Source organism: Rana temporaria, chromosome 3, assembly GCF_905171775.1.
Source record: "Rana temporaria chromosome 3, aRanTem1.1, whole genome shotgun sequence".
Classification (NCBI taxonomy): domain Eukaryota; kingdom Metazoa; phylum Chordata; class Amphibia; order Anura; family Ranidae; genus Rana; species Rana temporaria.
In genome coordinates this window covers 218,434,295-218,461,266 of record NC_053491.1, presented here as the reverse complement: position 1 = coordinate 218,461,266, position 26,972 = coordinate 218,434,295, and the positions used below count along the sequence as shown (strand labels likewise).

General features: G+C 39.6%; 1 protein-coding gene across 1 annotated transcript in view; it reads right to left on the bottom strand.

Annotated features, from left to right (window-relative positions):
- The window catches only part of TXNRD1 (thioredoxin reductase 1), a 58,668-nt gene that overhangs the window by 5,792 nt on the left and 25,904 nt on the right, over positions 1-26,972 (bottom strand). Inside the window, exons 8-13 of the mRNA XM_040344262.1 lie at positions 26,687-26,776; positions 24,134-24,210; positions 23,633-23,789; positions 22,675-22,782; positions 21,416-21,511; positions 592-726 (exon numbers count right to left, since the gene is read on the bottom strand). Coding sequence (XP_040200196.1) covers positions 592-726; positions 21,416-21,511; positions 22,675-22,782; positions 23,633-23,789; positions 24,134-24,210; positions 26,687-26,776 — 663 coding nt within the window. The remainder of the gene's footprint in view (positions 1-591; positions 727-21,415; positions 21,512-22,674; positions 22,783-23,632; positions 23,790-24,133; positions 24,211-26,686; positions 26,777-26,972) is intronic.

The following is a 26,972-nucleotide window of genomic DNA, read 5'->3' as shown; positions in this document are numbered from 1 at the left end:
TCTTGTGCTGATTACACGCACTCCCCACCCCCCCCCAAAAAAAAACTCTCTAGCAATACACACCAAACTGAACATGTGCAGCTTTCCCCCAAGGCTCTGCTCTATCAGGAGATGGTTTGGGGACTGTGGAAGACGGGGAGGTTTAGAGAAGACAGGATCAAACTGCTTTTTTACACAATGCAGAGGATTAACCCCTTAGGTTCCACAGTGAGTATAACAAGCATGCTTTACTGCATATACAGACTGATATGAAGACAAATACATATCGGGTAACTGGACCATGCTCCCAGGCTCCACCTATATATAGACCGACAATTTAGTTGCTTTGTATGTAATCATGCTTATGACAAATTATTAGGATGAAATGACTGTCTAGGTACAGTAGTTTGAACACTCTAATTAGATTCCTATGGCAGATACTGTCCATATACAGCAGTTGCTGTTTTTTTACGACACCACATATCTTGGTTATGGGGCTGCCTGTAAGATGAATGGTCTGCAGGCAGCTGTTCTCAGTAGCTAGGTCTTATCATGAGCTCAGTTTGATAATAAACACATCAAATAGCAATGATAGGAAAGGAACACACATACCTCTGCACATACTGGATGGATTCCTATCGTGCTGTCCAGCTGCTCTTTTGTGAGGCCACATTTTATTGCTACTGCAAATCCTTGTGTGATCTCTCCAGCATTAGGTGAAAGCACATGGAAGCCAACCACTCGTTCCTATAAAGAAATGCAGTGGATATGACCTTTAAATATTATTTCACCATCAGCATGTAAAAAACTGAAACAGTAACAACCACGTACATAATATTCTAATACATTATATAAACCCATTCATAACATTTCCTCCATATAAGAAAAGCATATTGACTGTACTGGCACTATATAGAAGTCACACAGAATATTTCCCATGGGGTCCCTTCAGCATTACTACCACTCAAGGACCGATCCTCTTTCTAAGATTTGTTGTTTACAAGTTAAAAACATTCTCTCTGTGAACACAGCGTCTCCCCGCAGGGATGTAGTCCCAAGGGAGGGGGCTCGCACGCTGACTAACCCCCAGCCAGAACGGCTCGGATGATGGTGGAAAGCTAACTGAGGAGGCACAGGAAGTGAGAAATTCAGACAAAGAAAAAAAAACATTTAGAGGGGAAATCGAAGGAAAAAGGTAAGTGAACCAACAATGCACTAACTTAAGGGAACCCATTTAGAAAATAAAAAACAAACCTTTACAACCCCTTTAACTTCACTTATGCATTAAAGAATATGTAATCCAAACATTTCATATTCTTGACATGTGCCTGCTGTACCATGTACTTGTATGAAAAGGCATCCTGTTCTCTTTGTATTGCTTCTTTTGTGTGAAATCCCTGGTGTTCCTGCCAGCCCCTCTGATTTTCTATTTTAAAAAACAGACCACACTAGACATGAGAGCACAGCATGGTCAGCTTTCTAGCTATGCTGGGAACTCAGCTTGCTCTCCTGTAATGATCAAACTTCTGCTGACACACCCCCTCCAAACACAGCCATTCACTGGGAAGATCAATGTGCTGCTATTTTCCTTAATACAGCTAAGAAGAGAGGGTGTGTGATCACAAAAAAGGAAAAAAAGTATATATATATATATATATAAATATATAGATTTTCTGTACACACAAATGTTTTGTGTTTTATTTATATTTTAAACTGAATTAGTTGTTTTACAAGGTGAGGATTTACATATACTTTAAGTAAAAATAAAGAGTCTGCTGCCATACTCTCCTCCTCTCTGAAGCTGTTTGTCAGCAGTAATTTCCTTCCATCAATAGATGTTGCCAGGGCTAAATCACATCCAATATCATACAATCTAATTCCTGTGAAGGCAAGTTTTCATGGGCCATCCACATATGGCCATGGGGTTGATTTACGAAAACTGGAGAGTGCAAAATCTGGTGCAGCTCTGCATAGAAACCAATCAGCTTTATTTATTTTATTTTGTTTCTCTAAGCTTAAATGAACAAGCTGAAGTTGGTAGCTGATTGGCTACCATGCACAGCTGTACCAGATTTTTCACTCTCCAGTTTTAGTAAATCAACCCCAGTGGTTCTCAACTCCTGTCCCCAGGACCCACTAACACAGGGGTGTCAAACTCAATTTCATTGTGGGCCGCATCAGCATTATGATTGCCCTCAAAAGGGCCGGTTGTATCTTTAAGATTAGATGTTCAGCGCATCCCCTCCCCTTAAATTAAATGTCAAGAGCCACCCCACCATCAGAAGTTGAGTCCCCCACTCTCCCTTACAGCACAGTGCACCCCCTTTCCTTATGCTGCTGCTTGGAAGAAGCTGGATGCATTGATTGAAAGCAGAAAGTAAGGGTCTGGAGTAGGACCAGAGGAGGGTATGGAGCTCTCCTGCAGCTGCAGGAGAGGTGTGAGGGCCACATGAAATGGCCTGGAGGGCCGAATTTGGCCCGCGGGCCTTGTGTTTGACACCTGTGCTCTAACAGTTCAGATTTTATGTATTACCTTGGGGAGATGCAGACTAGAATACTGCAATTACTGAGCAGCAAATGATATCACCTGTGATGTATTTCAGTTATCTTGCAAACCTGGCCTGTTAGTGGGCCCTGAGGACAGGGTTGATGGCCACTGACATAAGAGGAGGTATCCCCATGGCACTCTGCACTCACAGTATAAGGAGGAAGAATAAAGCTCTTATTAACTGCTTGGCGACCAGCTGCCGTCATTATACTGCAGCAGGTCGGCACAATCCCGCAAACTGTTGTAGCTGTATGTTGGTCCCATTAAGCGGGATAGCAGTCGTGTGTGCACCGCCGGAGGAGGTGCATCGCGGGGGTGCCAATGCTCGTGACCGGTGGTTGTGATGACCGCCGGCCACAAGCGAATGTGGGCACGAGAGGCTGAACAGGGACGTGTGTGTATAAACACACAAATCCCTGTTCTGTTCTGTGAGGAAAGACAGATCGTAAGTTCCTAATAGCTAGGAACCACGATCTGTCATTTCCTCTAGGTCAGTCCCCTCCCCCCACAGTTAGAAACAGACATAGGGAACACAATTAACCCCTTGATCAGCTGCTAGTATTAACCCCTTCCCTGCCAGTGAAATTGTTACAGTAATCAGTGCATTTTTATAGCACTGATCGCTGTATAAATGCCAATGTCCCAAAAATGTGTCAAAAGTGTCCAATGTGTCCACCATAATGTCACAGTCCTAAAAAAAAACGCAGATTGCCGCCATTACTAGTAAAAAAAAAAATAATAATAAAAATGCTATAAATCTATCCCCTATTTTGTAGATGCTATAACTTTTGTGCAAACCAATTAATATACGCGTATTGCGATTTTAATTACCAAAAATATGTAGAATACGTATCGGCCTAAACTGAGAATTTTTTTTTTAAATGGGGTATATTTATTATAGCCAAAAGTACAAAATATAGGGCTAGATTCAGATACGCCGTCGTATCTCTGAGTCTGGCCGGTCGTATCTATGCGCCTGATTCATAGAATCAGTTACGCATAGATTTCTATTAGATCCGACCGGCGTAAGTCTTTTACGCCGTCGGATCTTAACTGCATATTTACGCTGGCCGCTAGGGGCGTGTACGCTGATTTACGCCTAGAATATGTAAATCAGCTAGATACGCGAATTCACGAACGTACGCCCGGCCGACGCAGTACATTTACGCCGTTTACGTTAGGCTTTTCCCGGCGTAAAGTTACCCCTGCTATATGAGGCGTATATGCGGCGCACCAATGTTAAGTATGGCCGTCGTTCCCGCGGCTAAATTTGAAAATTTTACGTTGTTTGCGTAAGTCGTTCACTAATAGGGCTGGACGTAATTTACGTTCACGTCGAAAGCAATGACGATTTGCGGCGGAATGTCGAGCATGTGCACTGGGATTTTTCCACGAACGGCACATGCGCCGTTCGTAAAAAACGTCAAATACGCGGGATCACAGTTAATATACATAAAACACGTCCACATCATCCACATTTGAATTAGGCGGGCTTACGCCGAAACACATACGTTACGCTGCCGTAACTAAGGGCGCAAGTTGTTTCTGAATACAGAACTTGTGCCCTAAATTACGGCGGCGTAACGTATCTCAGATACGTTACGCCGGGCGGATAGATACACCATTGTATCTGAATCCAGCCCACAGTGTTTATTTCAAAATTGTCGCTCTTTTTTGTTTATAGTGCAAAAAAATAAAAACCGCAGAGATGATCAAATAGCACCAAAAGAAAGCTCTATTTGTGGTAAAAAAAAAGACGTACATTTTGTTTGGGTGCAACGTCACACGACCGCGCAATTGTCAGTTAAAGCGACGCAGTGCCGAATCGCAAGAAAATGGCCCGGTCATTGAGCAGCCAAATCATTCCGGGGCAGAAGTGGTTAATAGGGACAACTGTATTGGGAAATTTTGAAAAACAATCAATTTAGAAACATTTTATAAACCCAATGACTATTATTCTTTGCAGGTTTATATACAAAAAACAATCTCACGAGAACATGAGCAATAAAGCAACAAATCAACTTGAATACCTTGAATATGGAATATAGAAATGTCATGCTTACACAATAAAATTTGCATAAAGAGAAAGTATGCGCAGTAACTTATAGCAACAATAACAGATGATTTTTTAATGGTCACTGTTGGCTTATAAGGAATTTAAGATTCACTGTAATAAAACTAAAGCAATACTAAAAATAAAACATATTAAATGATTTCCAATTGCTGGATAGGAGTGATTAGATGTCAGCAGATCCCTTAAAAACTCACTTTCACTGTAGGATGATATGTGATCTCTCTGAGATGAAGTCACTATATGTTAAATGTCTAGTTTTTAAGGCAATCACTATCCCAGTTATGTAGCACATAAGTCAGCTTGTTTTATAGGGGTCAGCCGCCTTCACAAGTCAGGTTAGTAGAACTGATGCTATTCTCCTGCCATTCATCATCTTTATGATTATGGCCTGTCGCATTACCATAGTCGGCACAACACTGGTGAGTGGTGCAAGGTGACAGCCGCCATCCAAGGAGAATGGTTATTTCAATTCTTATTTCTTATTTAGCCTAGCATAATATGCCATGGATATCAGATGTGGAGAGAAATTGGAGGCTAGAAGTGACAATGATGGAAAAGTAATTGTGTTATCTATAGCATTTTATTTTACAACATGTTTTATTAGAGTAAAGACATTAGTCAGTCTCATCATTCAGGAAAAGGCAGGTTCTATTCTAATGACAGAGATCATAAGCCTCTGTTTATAAAATACTGTGGGGTTGATTTACTAAAGACAAATAGATTGTGCACTTTGCAAAGTGCATTTACCATCTGCAAGAGCAGTTACTCCAGAGCTTAGTAAATGAGGCCAAGCTTCACTTTGCAAAGAATACCCAATCACGTGCAAGGAAAATAAAAACTGCACTTGCTTGCACGTGATTGAATGATGGAAGTCAGCAGAGCTTCTGCTCATTTGCTAAGCTCTGGAGCAACTGCACTTGCAGAATGTAATTGCACTTTGCAAAGTGCACAGTCTGTTTTGCGTTAGTAAATCAACGCCTTTGTATCATAGGCCAAATCTGAAATCTGAACTCCAGGGGCCAGATTCTGAAAGGACTTACGATGGCGCAGCGCCATGTACGCCGTCGTAAGTCCTAATCCGACCTGTCGTATATATGCGCCTGATTCTTAGAATCAGTTACGCATAGATATCCATTAGATCCGACAGGCGTAAGTCTCTTACGCCGTCGGATCGTAACTGCACTTTTCCGCTGACTGCTAGGGGCGTGTAAGCTGATTTACGTGTCGAAATATGTAAATCAGCTAGATACGCAAATTCACGAACGTACGCCCGACCGAGGTAGTAAAGTGACGACATTTACGTTAGGCTTTTCCCGGCATATAGTTGCCCCTGCTATATGAGGCATAAGTGCGGCGTACCAATGTTCAGTATGGCCGTCGTTCCCGCGTCGAAATTTGAAAAAGTTACGTTGTTTGCGTAAGTCGTCTGTGACTGGGGCTGGACGTCATTTACGTCCATGTCGAAACCAATGACGTCCTTGCGGCGTACTTTGGAGCAATGCACACTGGGAAATTCCACGGACGGCGCATGCGCCGTTCGGGAAAAACGTCAATCACGTCGGGTCACAGTAGATTTACATAAAACACGCCCCCTGATCCAAATTTGAATTAGGCGGGCTTACGCCGGCCGATTTACGCTACGCCGCCGCAACTTACGGAGCAAGTGCTTTGAGAATATAGCACTTGCCCGTCTAAGTTGCGGAGGCGTAACGTAAATCGGATACGTTACGCCCGCACAAAGATACGCGGATGTACGAGAATCTGGCCCCAGGTTTATAAGGGACAAATAAGTTCAGCTCTGTAATTACTAAATTATTTGTTTTTGAATACAAGCAGTGTCAGTATCTGAATTAGACTGCTTCTAGACTGCAGAGCTCAGAGAGGGGAAGGGAAGAAGCACAGGGATCCAATTAAATGTGTTGCAGTGCAAGAAGCATTCTGATTGGAGAAGAGGGCAGGGAGTTTAGCTTATTAGTGTGCTGCTTCTATTTTCACAGTCTAGTGACGGGGTGTGGTTAGGGTGTGGTTAGGGAGGAGAACATAAAGTGAAAGTTAAATTGCAGCAAAGAAAGATCAAGTCCCCTCCTTTACCAGAGAGGACTATGCTGTGGGGCAGAGATTTTTTGGGCTGGCTATAGATCACTGTTTTTTTTCAATCTGGCTGATTGAAAGCTGAGCAAATAAACAAACAAAAATATAACGGATTTCCCCATCCACACAAGTGAGGTGGATGGAACAATCCTCCCTCCCTTCTGTGTCAGTGTATTCTGAAAGTGGGACTCCTCCGTTGTCAGAATACACTGATCGACGGCTTCAGCCAATTGGCCATAGCCCCTGAAAAGCGTGAATCGTCTTTTACCAAACTTTTACTTAACACGCAGTAACATGATATTAGTAAAAGTAGCCCCAAGGGTGGCACCAGTGGAATCGAACTTCCCCTTTATAGTGCCGTTGTACGTGTTGTACGTCACCGCGTTTGAGAACGAGGAGATTTTGCCTTGACAGTGTGTACGCAAAGAAAGCTTGTCAAGATTCTCGACAAGCCTAACAAGGAACTCGTCGAGGTAAACGATGTTTAATTTACGATGAATTCCTCGGTCGTGTGTACGAGGCATATGGCTCAGTGCAGGAAACCCGCAGGTATACTGCTTTGCACCTGTGGTTCACTTTGAAAGCAGCCCCAAGTAACCACTGCAGAACAGATATGCCCATATATACACTGTGATTTTAGTAATAAACTGACCTTTAATAACAGTATTCTATTCTAGTGTATTCCATCCCAGAGCAGGAGGTGGCAGGAAACATCACAGGGCTCCGCGGGCCACATCAGAGGGCTCCGCGGGTCACATGTGGCCCCGGGCCACTGGTTGGGCACCCCTACCACTGGTTGGCCCTACTTCTCCATTAAAAAGCTGTAATGTCTTCATGTTCATGTAATCTTTTTAACAGGGAAAATGTTCATGTAATCTTAGATAAAATCTAATCATTGTAACCCCAATTAAGTTCTTCAGCAATACTGTAAATGGCTGTGCTAATATGCACTCTAATTATACACAAAAAGCCAAAAAAGCTAACTTTTTGCATAGATAAGCGATGAGCACCATCTGTTTTCTGTGGTTGTAATTTTTACCTTATGTTAACCAATTCCTTGATTAACTACCGTATTTATCGGCGTATACCGCACACTTTTTTGCCCTTAAAATCAGGGCAAAATCGTGGGTGCGCTATATACGCCGATACCCGCTTTCCCGCGCCGAGTTTGAATACTGCGCCGACATATACCGAGCGCAGTACACTCGTGTATAGTCGGGCAGTCTCGGCTCCTCTCGCGCTGACGTCCTGGATGTACAGGACGTCAGCGCGAGAGTAGCCGAGCCTGCACAAGTGTACTGCGCTCTGTATATGTCGGCGCAGTATTCAAACTCGGCGTGGGAAACGAGCGGGGAGGACGCGAGGACGCCGCAGAAGGACGCCGGACCCGACGAAGAGGACACCCGAAGCCGCAGACGGACACCGGACCCGACGAGGCCGCCGAGTGACGCCGCGCAAGACACCAAAACTGTAAATTTCCACAGGAATTCTGGCAACTTTAGGGGTGCGCGCTATACGCGGGAGCGCACTATACCCCAATAAATACGGTAGTTACCAGGCAATGTTCACATTTACCAGCTGAACCAATAAATTGATTTTGTAAAGTGCAATTTAAAGGAAATCTGGAGTACTTTTTTTCATAGAGTTAAATTATGTTTCATACCAAAAACAAAATGCTTTAAAATTGTCCATTTATTTAATTATAGTTGTGTCAGTTTGAAATTGTGTGTGGTTAATATTTCATAATTGCAGCAAGAAGGTGGCGAGCTTGAAGCTACTTTCCACTTTCATAAATGCTTATTTACTGGTATAAATGAATAACAGTGAATATACCTGAACAGGAGATTGACAACAAAACAATTGAGACTCAGAGGAGGGGAACACCCCCTGCCTCTCTCCTAGCAGAGATGGCAATTTTTTAACTAGTCAGTTCACCCAGGCAACCACAATTCATTCAGCAAATGTTTGTTTAAAGCGTTACTAAACCCAGGACCCTGCATTCACTATATCTGGTCTCCCACAGTACACAGAACATGGAAATGCAATAGCTTTAGTAAATAAAAACTTCTAAATATCTTTTTTTCATCAGCAGTATATAGCAGTCTTGTGACTTCTATCAGTGTCTGGTTAAAGCTTGTAGTAGGAGTTTTCATTCATCTCTGATTGTCCTATAAGGCTGCAGGACCCCTGACCCTCTGTCTGGGCAGTGTTGATTGGCCCTGTGCTGATCACATCCTAAGAAAAAAAAGCTCTCTAGCAATACACACCAAACTGAGCATGTGCAGCTTCTCCCCTAGCCTCAGTTCTATCAGGAGATGGTTTGGGGACAGTGGAAGAAGACAGGATCAAACAGCTTTTTTACACAATGCATAGGATTAACCTCTTAGGTACCACATTGAGTATAACAAGCATGCTGTACTGCATATACAGACTGATTTTACTGTTGTGGGTTTAGTAACACTATACCGTTTGTTTTTATTATTTTTTTTTACTAATAACTAAACAAAACTCATATTGAATATCAGTTTGAAAATGTGTAAATTAAAAAATAATATTAAACATAAAATAATTACATTTTAGACATGCTTATGCTATAACACACCTAAAATAGTTATAGTGTACCAAATGAAACATAACCTCTTTCTATGAAAAATATGTTAATGACAGACATTGTTTACATTAATCTGCAGTTTTTTAGGGAAACTATTTTTTTTAATACTGTAAGGATTTTAAGGCACTTTAAGGAACTGTCCTAATATTGAAATGCTAATGCAGCGTACACACGACCGTTTTTCGGGTTGTAAAAAATTAAGTTTTTAAGGGTCTAGAAAAGACGACGTTTTTTTCAACCCGATCGTTAAAACGGCCTTGCCTACACACAATCGTGAAAAAAAAATGCTCTAGCGAAGCGCGGTGACGTACAACACGTACGACGGCACTATAAAGGGGAAGTTCCATGCGAATGGTGCCACCCTTGGGGCTGCTTTAGCTGATTCCGTGTTAGTAAAAGACGATTTGCGCTTGTCTGTCTGTTACAGCGTGATGAATGTGCTTACTCCATTACGAACGGTAGTTTTACCAGAACGAGCACTCCCGTCTCATAACTTGCTTCTGAGCATGCGCAGGTTTTTCACGTTGTTAAAGCCCACACACGACCATTTTTTACGACGTAAAAAACGACAACGTTAAAAACGACGTGACAAATTAGAGCATGTTCGAAATTTTTAATTAGCCATTTTTTACATCGTGAAAAATGCTCTGGAGCCCACACACGGTCGTTTTTAATGACATAAAAAAAACTTCATTTTTTACAACCCGAAAAACGGTCGTGTGTACGCGACATAAGATGCAGACTAAAAAAATCTTTAAAATTATCTAGGGAATTTCTGACAATTATCTTATTCATTAAGTAGATAACAACTCTAGGCAGTTTAATTTAAGGTCAATGGTTTCCTAAAATGTATCATTATTATAACAGAAAAATAGGAATAATTATGTTGATCTTTCCTGACAAGTTATGTTACATCTGTATGATGTCTTATTTTTATTTATAGACTCCTTTGATTTATTTTACTGGGTATCACACAGCCACCAATCAGACTAAAACGTTCTAATCATTAAAAAATGAAGAATGTGACTTGAGGCTATACGTAGTAATTCCTAATAAATTCATGTGAGTGAGACTGCAACATGCCTTTAGGGAATATTCTACTGTGCTATATACTGATTACAGTGGGGGCTTTTAAATTGAGATAGTCCATTATTATAACCTGTATGATAAAACTGTCTTGTAGGAAAAATTCTAAAAAGATATACAAGGACTTAAAAATAGCAAACATTTTGGCAACTGTCTCCATTTATTTTTTAGTGATGCAATTAGTTGTAGATTATCATATTATAGGAGATATGTAACTGACAGTATTAACAGAATGACCACCAGTGATTTTTTGTGTTCTGACAGGGGGATTGCCTCCCCCCCAGAATACATTGTTCAGCGCTTTCAGCCATTGGCTGAGAGTACTGATCGGATGCCGACGGGCAGATCTTTTTCAGTCATGCCCCTTTGACAGAAGCCAGACCAGCCACTGTTATGCCGCGTACACACGGTCGTTTTATGTGATGAAAAAAAATGACGTTTTTAAAAACGTCACTTTAATTGACCGTGTGTGGGGGAAAACGTCGTTTTATGTCTTCTAAAAAACGACCAAAAAAAATTGAAGCATGCTTCAATTTTATGTGTCGTTTTTCAAAACGTCAACTTTTACTTCACAGAAATTGACCGTGTGTAGCAAAAACGTCGTTTAAAACAACGTTTTTTCATCCGCGCATGCCCAGAAGCTACTTATGAAGCGAGCTTCAATGGAAAAACGTGGTGGAACGTAACCTCGCTTTGCTAGAACATTGTGAGAAAAACGATGGTGTGTAGGCAACTTCGTCTTTGAAAATTGAAGTTTCCAAAACGTTGTTTTTTACTTCACAGAAAATGTCGTTTTTTTTCATCACATAAAGTGATGGTGTGTATGCGGCATTACACACGGGTTCAATGTTGGCTGGTTTCTATTGAACCAGTTGATGCAGGGGCGGACTGACCATGTGGGCACTCGGGCCCCATGCCACTAGGGGGCCCCATCAGGGTTGCCAGCCTCAGTGAAATCAGGGACAGTATGTAAAAATCTGTGTTTTAAAAAAAATCCCAAGATTATAGCTGCCCCGTCTCTCCAGTACCTTTTCAGTGTGTGTATGTGTATTCTGTGTGCATATACTGTGTGTGTATATACTGTATGGCCCCACATTCGATTGCCTGGGGGCCCATAATCTCCTATTGCCCGGGGCCCCATAATCTCATATTGCCCGGGGGCCCCATAATCTCCTATTGCCCGGAGGCCCCATAATCTTCTATTGCCCGGGGGCCCCATGAGTTGTCAGTCCACCCCTTGGTTGATACCACACGATATTCTGCCCGTGTGTACAGCCATTTATTCAAAGAGCTCTTCGGGCTTACAAAAAGACATTCAGACCAAGGCCCCTAGAGGGAAATGCCCCAGCATCAGTTTGGGAGCAATAAAAACTGGTTTTATTATAAAATGAACATGAGCATTCATTCCTGATGCCAGGGAAGCATAGCATTTGTTTCTAGCACAAAAGATGTAACAGAGTTAATTATGTTCCATTAACATACAGGTAAATTAGGAGATAACACAGTTCTAGCCATTAGCCCCATTAACTGAACATTACAAGCCTAGGCAGTTTTCCATGTGCTGTCACCCATAAGCACACAGTCCCTGGTCAATGCAAAATCAGTTATATAACCTTTACAGTTGTTAAATAATCAATGTGGAGCATGTAGTTGACTATTATAACAGAAATCATTTAGCATTAAATAAAACCCTGCAAATAATTGATTTAAAGTAATAAAATAAAAATAAACGGTCTGTACATTTTCTAAATTCTTCATATAGATATATTTAGATTAGCATTCAGCTCAAGTTCTCTACAAAATGAAAAACACTTTAAAATGTATTTTTTAAGCTTTTTCTTGTCACCAAAATGAATACAGATTGCTCGGAATGACTGCATAAGCTACAGAGCAGAAAATACTCTATGTATATTTACAGTTTTGCTTTTTTTTTAGAACCGAAAGTATAATGCTGCTTGAGATGGCATTGACTATCCATTGACTTGCAAACGTGAAACCTGGGCTACAAATGTGCAGCATAACTGATAACAAATAAAATCATTTTCTTTGTATATTTTGTTAAACTATTTGAAATTGAAGTTGGGGTTTGAGTTTTCTATAGCCAGTCTCTTGTCAGGGATGCAGGATGCCAAACATTTTACTAAAATTTAGAACTAACCAAGGGCACTGATGATAAATTAATTGATTGGTCAAAGAAACTAGAAAGGTAGCCAATTACTAAAGTTATAATGATAATCAGTGACTATTATGGCTTATGCTAGTTATACCTGGGTTGGTAATACACAATGTGGTCAAATCATTAAAGCATAATGCATTTTCATTACTCTGCATTGTTTTTACAGTTAGTAGCATTTAATGAGCTTCTAACGTTATCAAGTAAAATACTGTACTTGAAGCAGGACTCCAGCAAAAAATAACAAGAGAAAAAATAGACAAAATAGCCAATGAAAAGATAAATATAGCATTGTTTGCTAAATTATTCACCTTTAATCCAGAGCTGTCCCCTCAGTACTTCTTTAAAGCGGAGGTGCACCCGATTTTTTTTTTAAAGCCAGCAGCTACTAATAGTGCAGCTGCTGACTTTTAAAAAATGGACACTTACCTGTCCAGCACACCCGCGATGTCAGCAGCCGAGGCCAAGCAATCGCTTGTCCCTCGGGAAGCTGCCGCCACCATCCTCGGTTAGGGAATCACGAAGTGAAGCGTTGCGGCTTCACTGACCGGTTCCCTACTGCGCATGCGTGATTCGTGCGGTGCATCGTAACTGGACCCCGCTCGCCTAGGAACAGTGTGTTTCCCAGAAGACAACGGAGAGGGGGGGGGAGTGGTGTGACTCCCACGGGAGTCTATGCCCAGAAGTGGGTGCAAATATCTTAGACAGGTATCTGCACCCCCTCCCCCCTGAAAGGTGCCAAATGTGACACCGGAGAGGGGGAGGGTTCCGAAAAGAGGCAGTTCCATTTTTGGGTGAAACTCCACTTTAACACCACTATATTATTTTAGTCTGATATCCAACAACATTTCATCCACTTCCTCTGAGCCCAGGCTGTCTTGGACCCTCCCCGACGCTTGACTTTACATGAGAACTAATGGCAGCACACTGATAAGCTCATCTCTCTGTCAGTCCACTCTCTCCTTCTGCCATATCTTGCCAGCACATGAACTGATGGGTTACTTTTACTGCTTTTTCCCTCAGTCAAGCCCTACTGTACAGGGCCTGAAGGAGGTTGATACTAGGTCAAATTCAGATATTTTACAGTTTACATTCAGAAAATACAATAAATAATGTTTGATTATATATTATATGAGCTTGTACCAAACCCGTGCTTATTATCTCCCGAGGCCTCACTCCATCTTGAATGACTAATAGGCTGAGTCCCTAAGACGCCCCCTGCCGTGATGTCAGAGCCATTAGTGGGGTCCCAGTCGCTAAGGAAGGAGCCTAAGCACGCAAGCTCCTTCACTATCAGGGCCTCCATCACCTTTACCAAGTCACCGATTTTTGACCAGCTGGCTGCACCCGACACTAGTACTGAAGTCATTAGCAATGACAATATATCCTCCTCTGAATAGCTTCACTGCATGCTAGACATTTATGTTGCATCTTCTATATATTCTCTGTCTCTCCTTGTGCCCGGATTAAGGCCTGTTCTTTGGGATATGCCATGCATGGCACCCTTTAAGATTGTCCTCAAGTAACTTCAGATCAGGCCAAGTTGAATACCAATAAACGTTCTTTACTGAAGTTGTTCAACTGTAACAAATGAACAGTTCAACAAGTTATCTTCACTACACCTGTGTTCACTACACATTCCTGTACACTATCTTCTAAGTGCCCCTTAGTTAGTCCACTGGTGCTCGTAAATGCCCCATGATGTAGTCAAACTTAATTAGGTTAGAAAGTCCCTTTAAGTCCAAAGCATAAGTCTACATCCCTGGAATCACGACTGGGTTCCCAACAGGGGGTGGTTTTAGGCATATAGGCAATTACAACCATACCTCCAACTACAGTACCCCCAAAAAGTGTTTTTCTTCCCTTTATATATGTATGCCCCAGCAGAGGGCAGTACTTCCTCAAAAAGCCAAGAAGACGTGGCCAGCAGAGTTAACCTTTACCTCTCAAGGAGTACCACTTCAGCTGGGCAAACACAACTAAACAGTGCAATATTCTAACATATAAATCTAACCATAGACAGCAATTGAAAACAACAGAACTCTTAAATAAAACATAAACATGTAACATCCACCTGCTAACAGGGGGTCTCTCTACATCATCACTTTCAAAGCAGGGCTCCTAATCCTGCATTTTACATGGAGTTGGCATAAGTGCGACTGAGGCCTTGAGCGGCTTAGAAAGGAGGCTCCAGAACCCATGACTGGAAGGACCATGCTGGAGAAAGGAATTTGATATTTCTCCTTATTCCAGCACCGCTAGACATAATGAGCATTTAACCCTTGCAGTGTGCACTGCAAGGGTATATTTGTTGTGCACACTGTTGGGTTAAAAAATTAGATATGCAAACTTACTGAATAGTTTTTAGTTTGCCAAAGCACCGTGTATCATAAGCAACTGCCATTTTTTTTTAAATAAAATACTGTGTTCACCTTTTTTTCATCCTATGTTGCATATCATCACTGCTGATCTCCTGCAGCCACTTCATGTCTACATGCATGTTCTTTAGCAACTGCTGTACATCATTTCAGTGGAACATGCTTATTCAATGGCATGGCTACTTGTAGTCTCCATCATAAGAGCGGGTGACAACGCAGAGGAGACATTGGGGGTGCTGTCACCCTATATTCATAGCAGATGTTATTTTAATGAAAACTGAAAATTTTAAATGATTGAAAGTAACTTTTGAACCTACAATAATGTGGGATAGATTATATGAAATTTTAGTTATTAGGATTATGTAGTAAATTCAGTAAATACAGTAGAGTATAGTAGAGTAAAGTAGAGAATAGTATATAGTAAATTCACTTTGTTTATCACAGTTTGAGTTATGTGTATTCGCCTGCATATCAGAAAACGCCTATTATGAGAGCTTCTAAAAATTCTGACTTCCTGACTGTGCCTCACTTTAGTATTTCTACGTCAAAACCCCGGAATAAGCATACAGCACAAGTGTCCGAAAAGTGTCATTATTCCTTATGTTTATACTTGTTCCATGTTAGTGAATGAGGCCCCATTCACATTAGGAACTGTTGGAATTGCGGGCAGAATCTTTGCTATTCTGCCCGAAATTGGAAATCGCTGCAAAACAAGCAACTAACATTTGGGTGTTATTGAAGCCAGAGTATCAACATGACAGCAAGACAACCAACTAGCATTTTTAAGAAAAAAAGTCAGAATCGTCTGTTTCTTTCATGATAATTTTCCTTTAAGCACTTCTATGCAGAAAACTTTCTTGCATCACCAATTCACATTCTGTCATTTCTAAATACGTCTCTTTGTAATATAAATTGTATAATATGACATAGATTATCCGTGCAAAAATCGCATCAAAAAATACCAGGTTGGCAAATAAAGTCCATGAACTGTCTAAGTGAACAAAAAAATATATATAAATAGTTCATAAATGGAGAGCAAAGGAAAAGAAAAAATCCTTCCCGATCTTCAATAAGTGCTTTCACCACACCACAGTGACTGCGTGCTTCCACCACCCATCAGAAATGCAAACTCACCGCAACAAATGGCCTGACACTTTTGTGTTTAGGCACACAGGCTTGTTAACTGACCCCCTCAGTTTAGTTGATAGAACTCCTTCTTTTCATATAGAGTGGAGCATTCAGTTAAACAGATGGAGATCCGAAGCAAAAAGAAAACTCCAAGATAACAGCCATATGCAAATAAGAAAAAGAGAGCACAATAGTGTGATACTGTAACACAACTTTTAATAACACACTACAAATCTCCCAAAGAATGCACTCACAAAGGTAACTCTTGTTACAATGATAAAGTGAGGGTGCTCTTGCGCCTATCTAGTAAAGCTTAAGATGTGAAGTAAAATAATAGTAATGAACTAAAAGTGATGATGCTGCTCAATCTAATAATGTATAAATATCAAATAGAAATACAATAAAATAGTGAAAGGTAAAGTGACGAGCGCAATGAATATGACTAAGTAATCAAAGTGTTAATCAGTGAACATTGATAATAAACTAAAATTGAAACAAAGTGCTAAAAAACATTAAAAACATCAATAATGAATAAAAACGTTCAGCCAGCAAGTGGCCAGTGAAAAAAAAAAAAAAAAAAAAAAAAAGTGTGCACAAAAATAGCTGCAAAAGTCAGCAGGCAAACATAAATATGAAGCCTAAATCAGTCCTGGAATAATAGGCTAACAATACAGCCTTTATACGTGCATAAAAGTGTAGGAAGTTCCATAAAGACAAAAATAAATATAAACTTCTCCAATAGTGATAAACAAATGTTTAAAATCTTCTCATGTGGATCTTCAAATAATGTGGGCTCACAATGCGCTTACCTTCCCAAGGTAGTAATCAAGCCTTGATTAAATGGATATCCACAAGGGGTGTTGTTGAATCTGCAACTAGCTGTGGATGTTCAGGGCGTCCTGTATAATCCAATGTTTGTAGGCTCCAGATTTCTATTTGGCAGCGGTGGTGCTCAGCATGGGGAAATAAAAAAGGTAGCTTCCCATAGTGTAGTAAACCAAGGCTAATTTATTGGTAAAAACGCTAACAAGTGCATTTTAAAAGATCAAAAGAAAACGAAACTAAGAAACAGCTGATGACAGCTTACTGATGTATTGCTTCAAAAATCAGTCCGTCCCTTACATGTTACACCACGTCACGTGGCTTCATCAGAGGTGTCATCAGCTGTTTCTTAGTTTCGTTTTCTTTTGATCTTTTAAAATGCACTTGTTAGCGTTTTTACCAATAAATTAGCCTTGGTTTACTACACTATGGGAAGCTACCTTTTTTATTTCCCCATGCTGAGCACCACCGCTGCCAAATAGAAATCTGGAGCCTACAAACATTGGATTATACAGGACGCCCTGAACATCCACAGCTAGTTGCAGATTCAACAACACCCCTTGTGGATATCCATTTAATCAAGGCTTGATTACTACCTTGGGAAGGTAAGCGCATTGTGAGCCCACATTATTTGAAGATCCACATGAGAAGATTTTAAACATTTGTTTATCACTATTGGAGAAGTTTATATTTATTTTTGTCTTTATGGAACTTCCTACACTTTTATGCACGTATAAAGGCTGTATTGTTAGCCTATTATTCCAGGACTGATTTAGGCTTCATATTTATGTTTGCCTGCTGACTTTTGCAGCTATTTTTGTGCACACTTTTTTTTTTTTTTTTTTTTTTTTTTCACTGGCCACTTGCTGGCTGAACGTTTTTATTCATTATTGATGTTTTTAATGTTTTTTAGCACTTTGTTTCAATTTTAGTTTATTATCAATGTTCACTGATTAACACTTTGATTACTTAGTCATATTCATTGCGCTCGTCACTTTACCTTTCACTATTTTATTGTATTTCTATTTGATATTTATACATTATTAGATTGAGCAGCATCATCACTTTTAGTTCATTACTATTATTTTACTTCACATCTTAAGCTTTACTAGATAGGCGCAAGAGCACCCTCACTTTATCATTGTAACAAGAGTTACCTTTGTGAGTGCATTCTTTGGGAGATTTGTAGTGTGTTATTAAAAGTTGTGTTACAGTATGATTAACTGATTACACTGATTAACACTTTGATTACTTAGTCATATTCATTGCGCTCGTCACTTTACCTTTCACCTTTAACTCTTGTTACAAGCAGTGTATAAATCCAAAAACTGACACGGTGTAAAACAAAAAATAAAGATATCCTCCAGGTGAACTAGTGGTCACAGCGGACCAACGAATAGCCCAAGTGTTACTCACAGCCCTTGTGCAGGTGTACTGGAGCCGCTGCTTAGGTAATTGAGCTGGTGGCAGATTAGACCATTCCACGTTCAAGCTTAGAAAGTTAAGGTGTGCGGTTGTGAACCCCATGAAGAAATCATTTCGATGAAACATGTCGGGGAGTGATTACTGAAGTCACAACCGCACACCTTAACTTTCTAAGCTTGAACGTGGAATGGTCTAATCTGCCACCAGCTCAATTACCTAAGCAGCGGCTCCAGTACACCTGCACAAGGGCTGTGAGTAACACTTGGGCTATTCGTTGGTCCGCTGTGACCACTAGTTCACCTGGAGGATATCTTTATTTTTTGTTTTACACCGTGTCAGTTTTTGGATTTATACACTGCTTGTAACAAGAGTTACCTTTGTGAGTGCATTCTTTGGGAGATTTGTAGTGTGTTATTAAAAGTTGTGTTACAGTATCACACTATTGTGCTCTCTTTTTCTTATTTGCATATGGCTGTTATCTTGGAGTTTTCTTTTTGCTTCGGATCTCCATCTGTTTAACTGAATGCTCCACTCTATATGAAAAGAAGGAGTTCTATCAACTAAACTGAGGGGGTCAGTTAACAAGCCTGTGTGCCTAAACACGAAAGTGTCAGGCCATTTGTTGCGGTGAGTTTGCATTTCTGATGGGTGGTGGAAGCACGCAGTCACTGTGGTGTGGTGAAAGCACTTATTGAAGATCGGGAAGGATTTTTTCTTTTCCTTTGCTCTCCATTTATGAACTATTTATATATATTTTTTTGTTCACTTAGACAGTTCATGGACTTTATTTGCCAACCTGGTATTTTTTGATGCGATTTTTGCACGGATTTTTGGACACTTATATATTGACTCACTTAGAGGGTGGATTATTTATTTATTTTTCACTATGTCACTGTACCAATATTATATTTGTTGATTTACATTTTCACCTATTTTTTTGAGCGCTGTTTAATATCACATTTGGCACCTTATTTATAATAGGTATCACTGTATTTGCATATTAACTATTTTGGATTCTATAATTTTTAAAGCAGCAGCTCTTGCATATTTATTAATTTATTAATTTATTTTATAAATATCACTAGTGTTCACATTTATTCTCCAGCTACGCGCAGTGAGGGTGGCTCACATTAGACGGCCCTTATCTCCACCCCTTTTTTCTACATGACATAGATTATACTAAAAAATCTAGTTATTGTAATGGGATTGCCCCATAAATTGTCATACTCTATTAAGCCTGCCTTCTTCCTACTGATTAAACAATGCATTTAAATATAAACTTTGTATCCATATTAAATATTGACATTAATATAAAACATTTCCACATGGTCATTTTCATTTTAACGGCTTGTATAAAACTAATGAAGCCTTTGATAGTTACAGTCAGCAAATAACTCTTGTGGTTGATAAACTTTATGTCTCTTCAGAAAATTAATTGAATGCACATGAAATAAAATAATCACATTATTTTAATGTAGCATGGGATCAGAAATCCCATCACAACTAGAAAGTTGTAAAAATAGTTACTTGGTTATTTCATGTTATATGTCATACGTGAATTAATGAGCTAGGGAATTAATTATATCTTGTTTTTTCTATAAAAAAATAAATAAATGAATTACATTTATAGGTTTTGTCTTAAAGGAACTTGCGTGATTACCCACTTTCCCTTAAGAGCAATGGGCCAGATTCACAAAAGAGATACGACGGCGTATCTCCTGATACGCCGTCGTATCTCTGTGACCCGTCCGTCCTAACTATGCGGCTGATTCATAGAATCAGTTACGCATAGATAGCCCTAAGATCCGACAGGTGTAATTGACTTACACCGTCGGATCTTAGGATACAAGGCCGGCCGCTAGGTGGCGATTCCATTGCGGTCGGCGTAGAATATGCAAATGACTAGTTACGGCGATCCACGAAGATACGCGCGTTTGTCGCAATCTCTTACATCGTCGCTAGTCGGTTTTTCCCATCGCAAACTTCGGCCTGCTTTTTCATGGCTTATCTTTAGAACAGCCATGTTAAAGTATGGGCGTCGTTCCCGCGTCGAATTTCAATTTTTTTTGGCGTAAGATGTCCGGGAATACAAAACGACGTAACGCACGTCCCCGTTCAAAAAAACGTCGGGGCGCCGTAATTTCGCGCAAAGCACGTCGGGAAATTTCCTAACGGAGCATGCGCAGAACGTTTGGCGCGGGAACGCGCCTAATTTAAATGGTGCCCGCCCCATTTGAATTAGGCGGGCTTGCGCCGAGCGGATTTACGTTACACCGCCGCAAGTTTACAGGTAAGAGCTTTGTGAACCAGGCACTTACGCTGTAAACCTGCGGCGGTGTAACGTAAATGGGATACGTTACGCCGCCGCAACGTAATGTAAATGTACCTGAATCTGGCCCAATGTTTCATTTTTAAATCTTTCGCATACATGTTAAAATTTGCATTTTTTAGCTTCAAAATGACATAAAACCACCAACGAGGTGTTTTTCTGGCAGGACTACAAGGTGAAAAGCAAAGAAAAAAAAGCCTAAAAAAGAAAACAAGGGCATCCACTACATATAAAGAATGGTAAGCGCAACTATATTATATTTCAGTTTTGAGGATAAAATATACTTCAACCTAATGTTTCCTACACAGAACTGACTTTCTACCAAATTCACCAACAATCCAAATAAAGGACATAACAGGCACCTATGTAGCTAAGAGCAATTTCAGAATGACTACAAGGAACAGAAAAAGGCAAAATATATGTAAAATGTGTAACTTCCAGTAGTTGGTAGGTGTGAGTTATGCTTGTACTGAACTTTACAACAGCATGGGAAAAAGCAACACAAATATAAGCAATACATGGGAATCTATACTGGAAATCAATGGAGCAATAACATTCATATACCTTTATAAAGCATTATTGATTTTTTGGGGTTAAATGTCAAAAGTATTGTTAATGCTGTACAATGGCCTATGTATTTTAACTATTGAGAGTTCTGGTTCACACACACACATACAGTACATATATATATATATATATATATATATATATATATATATATATATATATATATATATATATATATATACACACACACACATCCTCACTTACATTGTCTTTTATATGGCAGATGACTTTAGCATAGCATTTGTTGCTGTCTCTCTCTGGAACTGTCCATTCCAAGGGCCAGAAATAACTGTGATAGATCTGCAAGAGGAAATAATACAGGCTTACAAGATTAAAACTACACACAAAGTAAAAAAGAAAATGTAGATCATGTATTCATTTCAGAAATATATGTTTATGTATCTCTGTGCCATGCAAAGCAGAGATGGGCCATGAACTCACAAGCGTAGGAACTGAACAATTGAAGCTGCACATAAAAAAAGGCACGCAGAGGGAAAGGGACTCACCAGTATTGTTTGTGGTCTCCCACCAACTGATGTTCCCCTGATTACTGACCTACCATGCTCTAACCTGCACTGTGTCTTTGTATGGAGGCAGCCATCTTGGTAGAGGCAGGGCTTCACTTTGTTGTGTCAGAGCCTCCAGCAAGGAGAACACAGCAACTCAGTATCAATATCACCAAATCTCACTTCAAATCTAGTGAGACTAGCAATCAGAGGCAGCAGTTCCTTAGATCTCATCTATGTAAAGCTATGAGGCTGTAAGCACAGTAGTGCATAGCCACCCTCTTATACCAGGAATTGCAAGAGAAAATGTTTTGGGGTCCAGCTTAGGCACAATTAACATGTATGGATGTCTCTTATAATATAGCAAATCTTTACTTTTTGAGTTCAGCTTCACTTTAAGTAAAAGATATATTTTTGCAGTCATTGATTACTGTCCTTAAATGGTTACATGTTTACATATTTTTTATGTTTTTATTTTAAAATGTAGTTTTGTATCTGGTCTTTAACTGTCTATATATAATCTGTTTTATAAATAAACATTTTCATAAATTACATTTGCATAAATGGCAAGAATTCCCAAAAAAGTACCATGGATTAGCTAAAGGTACAGCATCATAGAGCAGCTTGCTTTGCAGCTCCTTTTGTCAGATTTGCATCTCCTACTGAGCCAAATGAGAAAAATGAGTTTCTGCTGTGATAGCACATCAGTTTTGTAAACAACTAGATTATTTTACAGTTGAGGGTGATACTTCTATAGGAAACTAGAGCTTTATCTACTGGGATAGAAGACTGCATAATGTTATTTATGCAATATTTAAGTGAACAAACAAGAATAAGGAATACATTTTGAGAAAAATTCATAAATTAAAAAAACACTATACACTGCCTTTAAAAAGCTATACAGTGACAGAAAGTGAATGGTACCATCACACCTGTGTTTGGTTGGCTGTGTCTTACCTCTATATTATCCTCCCCATACTTGGCAATAGCATTTTCTTCAGATAGCCCACATGCTCCATATTCCAGTGGTGTAAATACAGTAGTTGGGACAGTCACATAGTCACACTATTTAAGAGATTGTAAATAAGCACAGTTAAACTCAGCTCTGTTATTAGTTATTGACATTGTATTGCAATGTATTTTTGTAATTATTCTACTTATGTGTATTAAATATATATATTTTTTATACTTTTTGAATATATTTTTTGTTGCCCACACAATCCCAACCTCAGAGGTTTCTCTTTTCAAATTAGTTATTGACATTTCTCTAGAATGGTGTTGCTCAACCTTTAAAATTCTGCACAATCTTGAGGCACCTCATTCTAAAATGTAAAAAAACGAAACTAATAGTTTGACATGGCACAGCAAAATGCACATGTGTAGGACACCCAGCATTAGAGGTGATTTATTAATCCCCCAAAAATACAGTTTCACGCACGGGTACTGACTAGTATTGCAATGTTTCTCTCCTACCTTCGTTTATCTCTCTCATTTAGCTAATGTTACCCCAGTGGTGATGGAGAGGGCCAGGGGAGGGGAATACAAGGATGCTGTGCAGGAGCCCGACATTCTCTATATCAACCGATGACATCATTGTTTGTTGGGAGGGCAGGTTGTAAGGGTGCATAATGAAAACCTGTGGCTTTTTGTAACTAAAAGGCAGGTTTGAGCCACCCTCTGACTCGTATAAAAATGTTGGCACATTTTTAGGCATATTACTAAGGCACCCCTGAGGAAAACTAAAGGCACCCTGCTCTAGAAGGCCATGATCTTCACAACTGCTTAGGTATTTGTAATATCTCAATTAACAAAAATCATTGTTTGTGCCAGAATCCTGGTCTGTATACTTCCCATGAGGACTGAACTTCCCTGTACCATGGACACATAATACAAATTTATATTTTGGATAACTGACCTTTACAGTGGATCCACCATAGAGTCTCTGAGCCAGAAGGCGACCTGCTTGGATAGCCACTGGGGTAAGCTCTATTTTGTTTTCTAGTATATCGCCAATAGCATAGATATACGGTACAGTTGTCTGCTCCTCATCATTGACTGGAATTTTTCCTGTCCTGTAGGAGATTAATTGGAAAATGTTATGAAAATTATAAATAACACCTCTATAGCAAATCATTACACAAATTTCCGAATAGTCACATGGAGACAATCTTTCCCAGAATTGATTATTCTGTTTTAAACAGACTTCTTTAGGGTTTGATCCATACTTTTCAAGGTGACTGAACATATCCCCCACTCCACATCATGCTGTAATCAGAACAACATTTGTCATGTTGTCATGTAGCAATGTCACTCAATCCCATGTGACTTGCATATAACCCCAGGATACCATTTAGCAGCTTAGTGGCATTTATTTTATTATTAGCTACACAAGTACTTTTGCTAGTTTTTGGCATACTTTTGATTGATCTTTACTCCAGGTATATCCAATCCGATTTTTCTTGTGCACGCATCTCTTCCAATTGCAAGTAACACCTGACAAGTATATATAATATCTCATTATTATTGTTGACAAAGAGCAGACATTTATTTACAGATACATAACATGAAATATTAAATGAAAGCCTTACATAACAGAAAGATATAGATTATACCGCCAAAATAAATAGGGAATACTCACTAATTCCAGAATAAGAATATCATTATTAGAAAGCTCAGACAATTTCTGTACAATTTCTGTAGTAACCAATCAGATCCAAGCTACACTATTAGTTGGGATTGACTGGCTTCTGAGGAAAGTAGCCCTATTCTTTTTTCCTTTTTAAGGAACATTTGCCATATTAAAAACATTTACTACCTGTTGGACTTTTTTCTATAACAAATATCTAATAAACTATATATCTGTAATAGAGCTCCCTGTTTGTGCACACATACAGGGGCTGATAGCGACATATAACAGCATATTCATTAGCTCAGAAACATGTGTGCTTGAAATACTTAACAAGGTTAAAGGAAAGTTCCAATCTATAATGGCTCATTCCCATCAGCAGCTGCATTATACCCCATAAAAAGATTAAAGAGAAACTAGTTGCATTAATGCGTCACACTGTTTCATTTTTCTTTTTTCCCCAACTTTATTATGTTACATGACACTTCATTCATCTTTATTCACAGCTGTGGGTCACTGCACACTATTACAGCTCAGGAGTGTCAACTGAATTAATGGGACATAAGGCAATTTGCCCTGTCTAAGCTTTGGTATTGTTTATCATGTTGTAATAGATATAATGCCAACTAATTGAAGTTATAAGATATCCATTGAATTCCACACCAGGAAGCCACTTCCTATTGTTATCTGCGGTATAAAATCTCACGCTGTGTTATCGTCAGCCAATCTACTCAGCAAAAAAGCACTGGTTTTCTAAAGCTATAAGTCACTTACATTGATTAACTGAATTTCATAGAACACAACACACACACAATAAATATATAATCAAATCTAATATTTCAAAAAAATCAATATAAAGAAACATTATCCAAATAAGATAAAGTGCATATTCAATAATTGTGCACAATTGACACACAATATTATACCAAATAAGTCCAAAAAGTGCATTTAAAGATGAATGATAAATATACAGTAATTGATTCATCAGTGGGAACCAGGGGTCAAGTCCTGGGAAAAAAAGTGTGGGAACTCCCACCCAAGATCCACTTCCCCACCAAAAAAAAAAAAAAAGATACGCTCATATGCATAACTACTAAACCGCATGTTTGTCATTGTTCCCAGGAGACATTGCGGAGGTCTGCCGCGAGTTATCGCGGGATTTAGAAAGAACTTTAAGCAAGTTCTTTCTAAATCCCGCGATATCTCGCGGCAGACCTGGGAACAATGACAAAAGCTCCCAGGAGACATTGCGGCATCGAGGAAGTGACGGAATACCCGCACACTACCCGATGAATCCATATACAGGAAGCAGCCAGTAACATAAAGGATTACTAAGGTTCGCCTGCCCCTGACAGTGACTCGAGCTGGGCATCGCCGCTTAGTGAAGGATTGGCTCGGGCGGTTTGGCTGCTCTCGGCTGCTCTAGTCCTGCAAAGGGAACTGCGTTCCTGCTGTGAAAAAAGTGCAGGAACTCCGTTCCCACGCGTTCCCGCAGGACTTGAGCCCTGGTGGGAACCCATAACAACCATAAAGATATGCTAAAATTTATATGGAAGATTAATTGCTGGTCTGTGAGAGATCAAGGATCTCAAGCTTGCAGAACAATAAATATTTGGCTTGTTCTTGGAAAGTAGGGGATGGTCTAATTTATGAATTTTTTAATGTATGAGATTCAAGACAGAAGAGGTCTACCCAGCATTGGAACACAAAGTATATGAGTAAGTCTCTATCAGCAAGGCATTATCAGTCTTTTTAGGGACAAGTCTATCCAAAAGCAGTATCTAAGTTATAGGTGAAATCTGGTAATTGGATGCCTCATTTACAGATGGTAAGGATGCATTTTATAACCTCTTTTTTTAACCCCTTACACCCCGAATTGCAATGCATGTGTTACCGGGCACCCCCATTCAGCTAAAGCAGGCAGGCATTAGCCCCTGGTTTTTCTAATTGTCAAGAGTAAGATTTCCCTGCCATAATTCCCAACTACACACGGAGGTGTGCAAAACTACAAATTCGAGCAGAGAAATACAGTCTTTGAAAGATCAAAAAAAGTATCAGATGGTTTAGCTCTCCAGCACCAGTGTCAAAAAAGAATCAGTTTTGGTTGGACTGACAATTTAACTATTTTATGATGAGACTGCATAAATAGTATCTTGGCCTAGACACTTAATCTGAATTAGCATGTCATGCAAAAAGGCCACTGTAATGATATATTTCACATTCTCTGTAAGAAAAAATACTGATATATGTACCTGTCATCATTACAAAGATTTCTGGTTAGTATTGAAGGGATGTCATTATTCAGTAATTGGGAACGATAATTATGGCGGGTTTAGTACTCACTGTATTGTATTCTTCAACAATCTCTTTACCGTCAGCTGACTGAGATGTCACTTTTAGCCTCCCAGGTGCTCCTTGTTCTATCTGCTCTATCTGCCAGAAGAAGATAACGAGATATCATATGCAAGCATAATGACATACAAAGTAATCCCACACATATGAATGAATCGCTGAACAAGTTATATTTTTAAATGAACAGGATTCTGTTTACTATCGTACAGACAGTATTTTTGATGGCATCATTAAGTAATTATCTCCACTTAGGAAGAACTCCTTCTTTCTATAATTA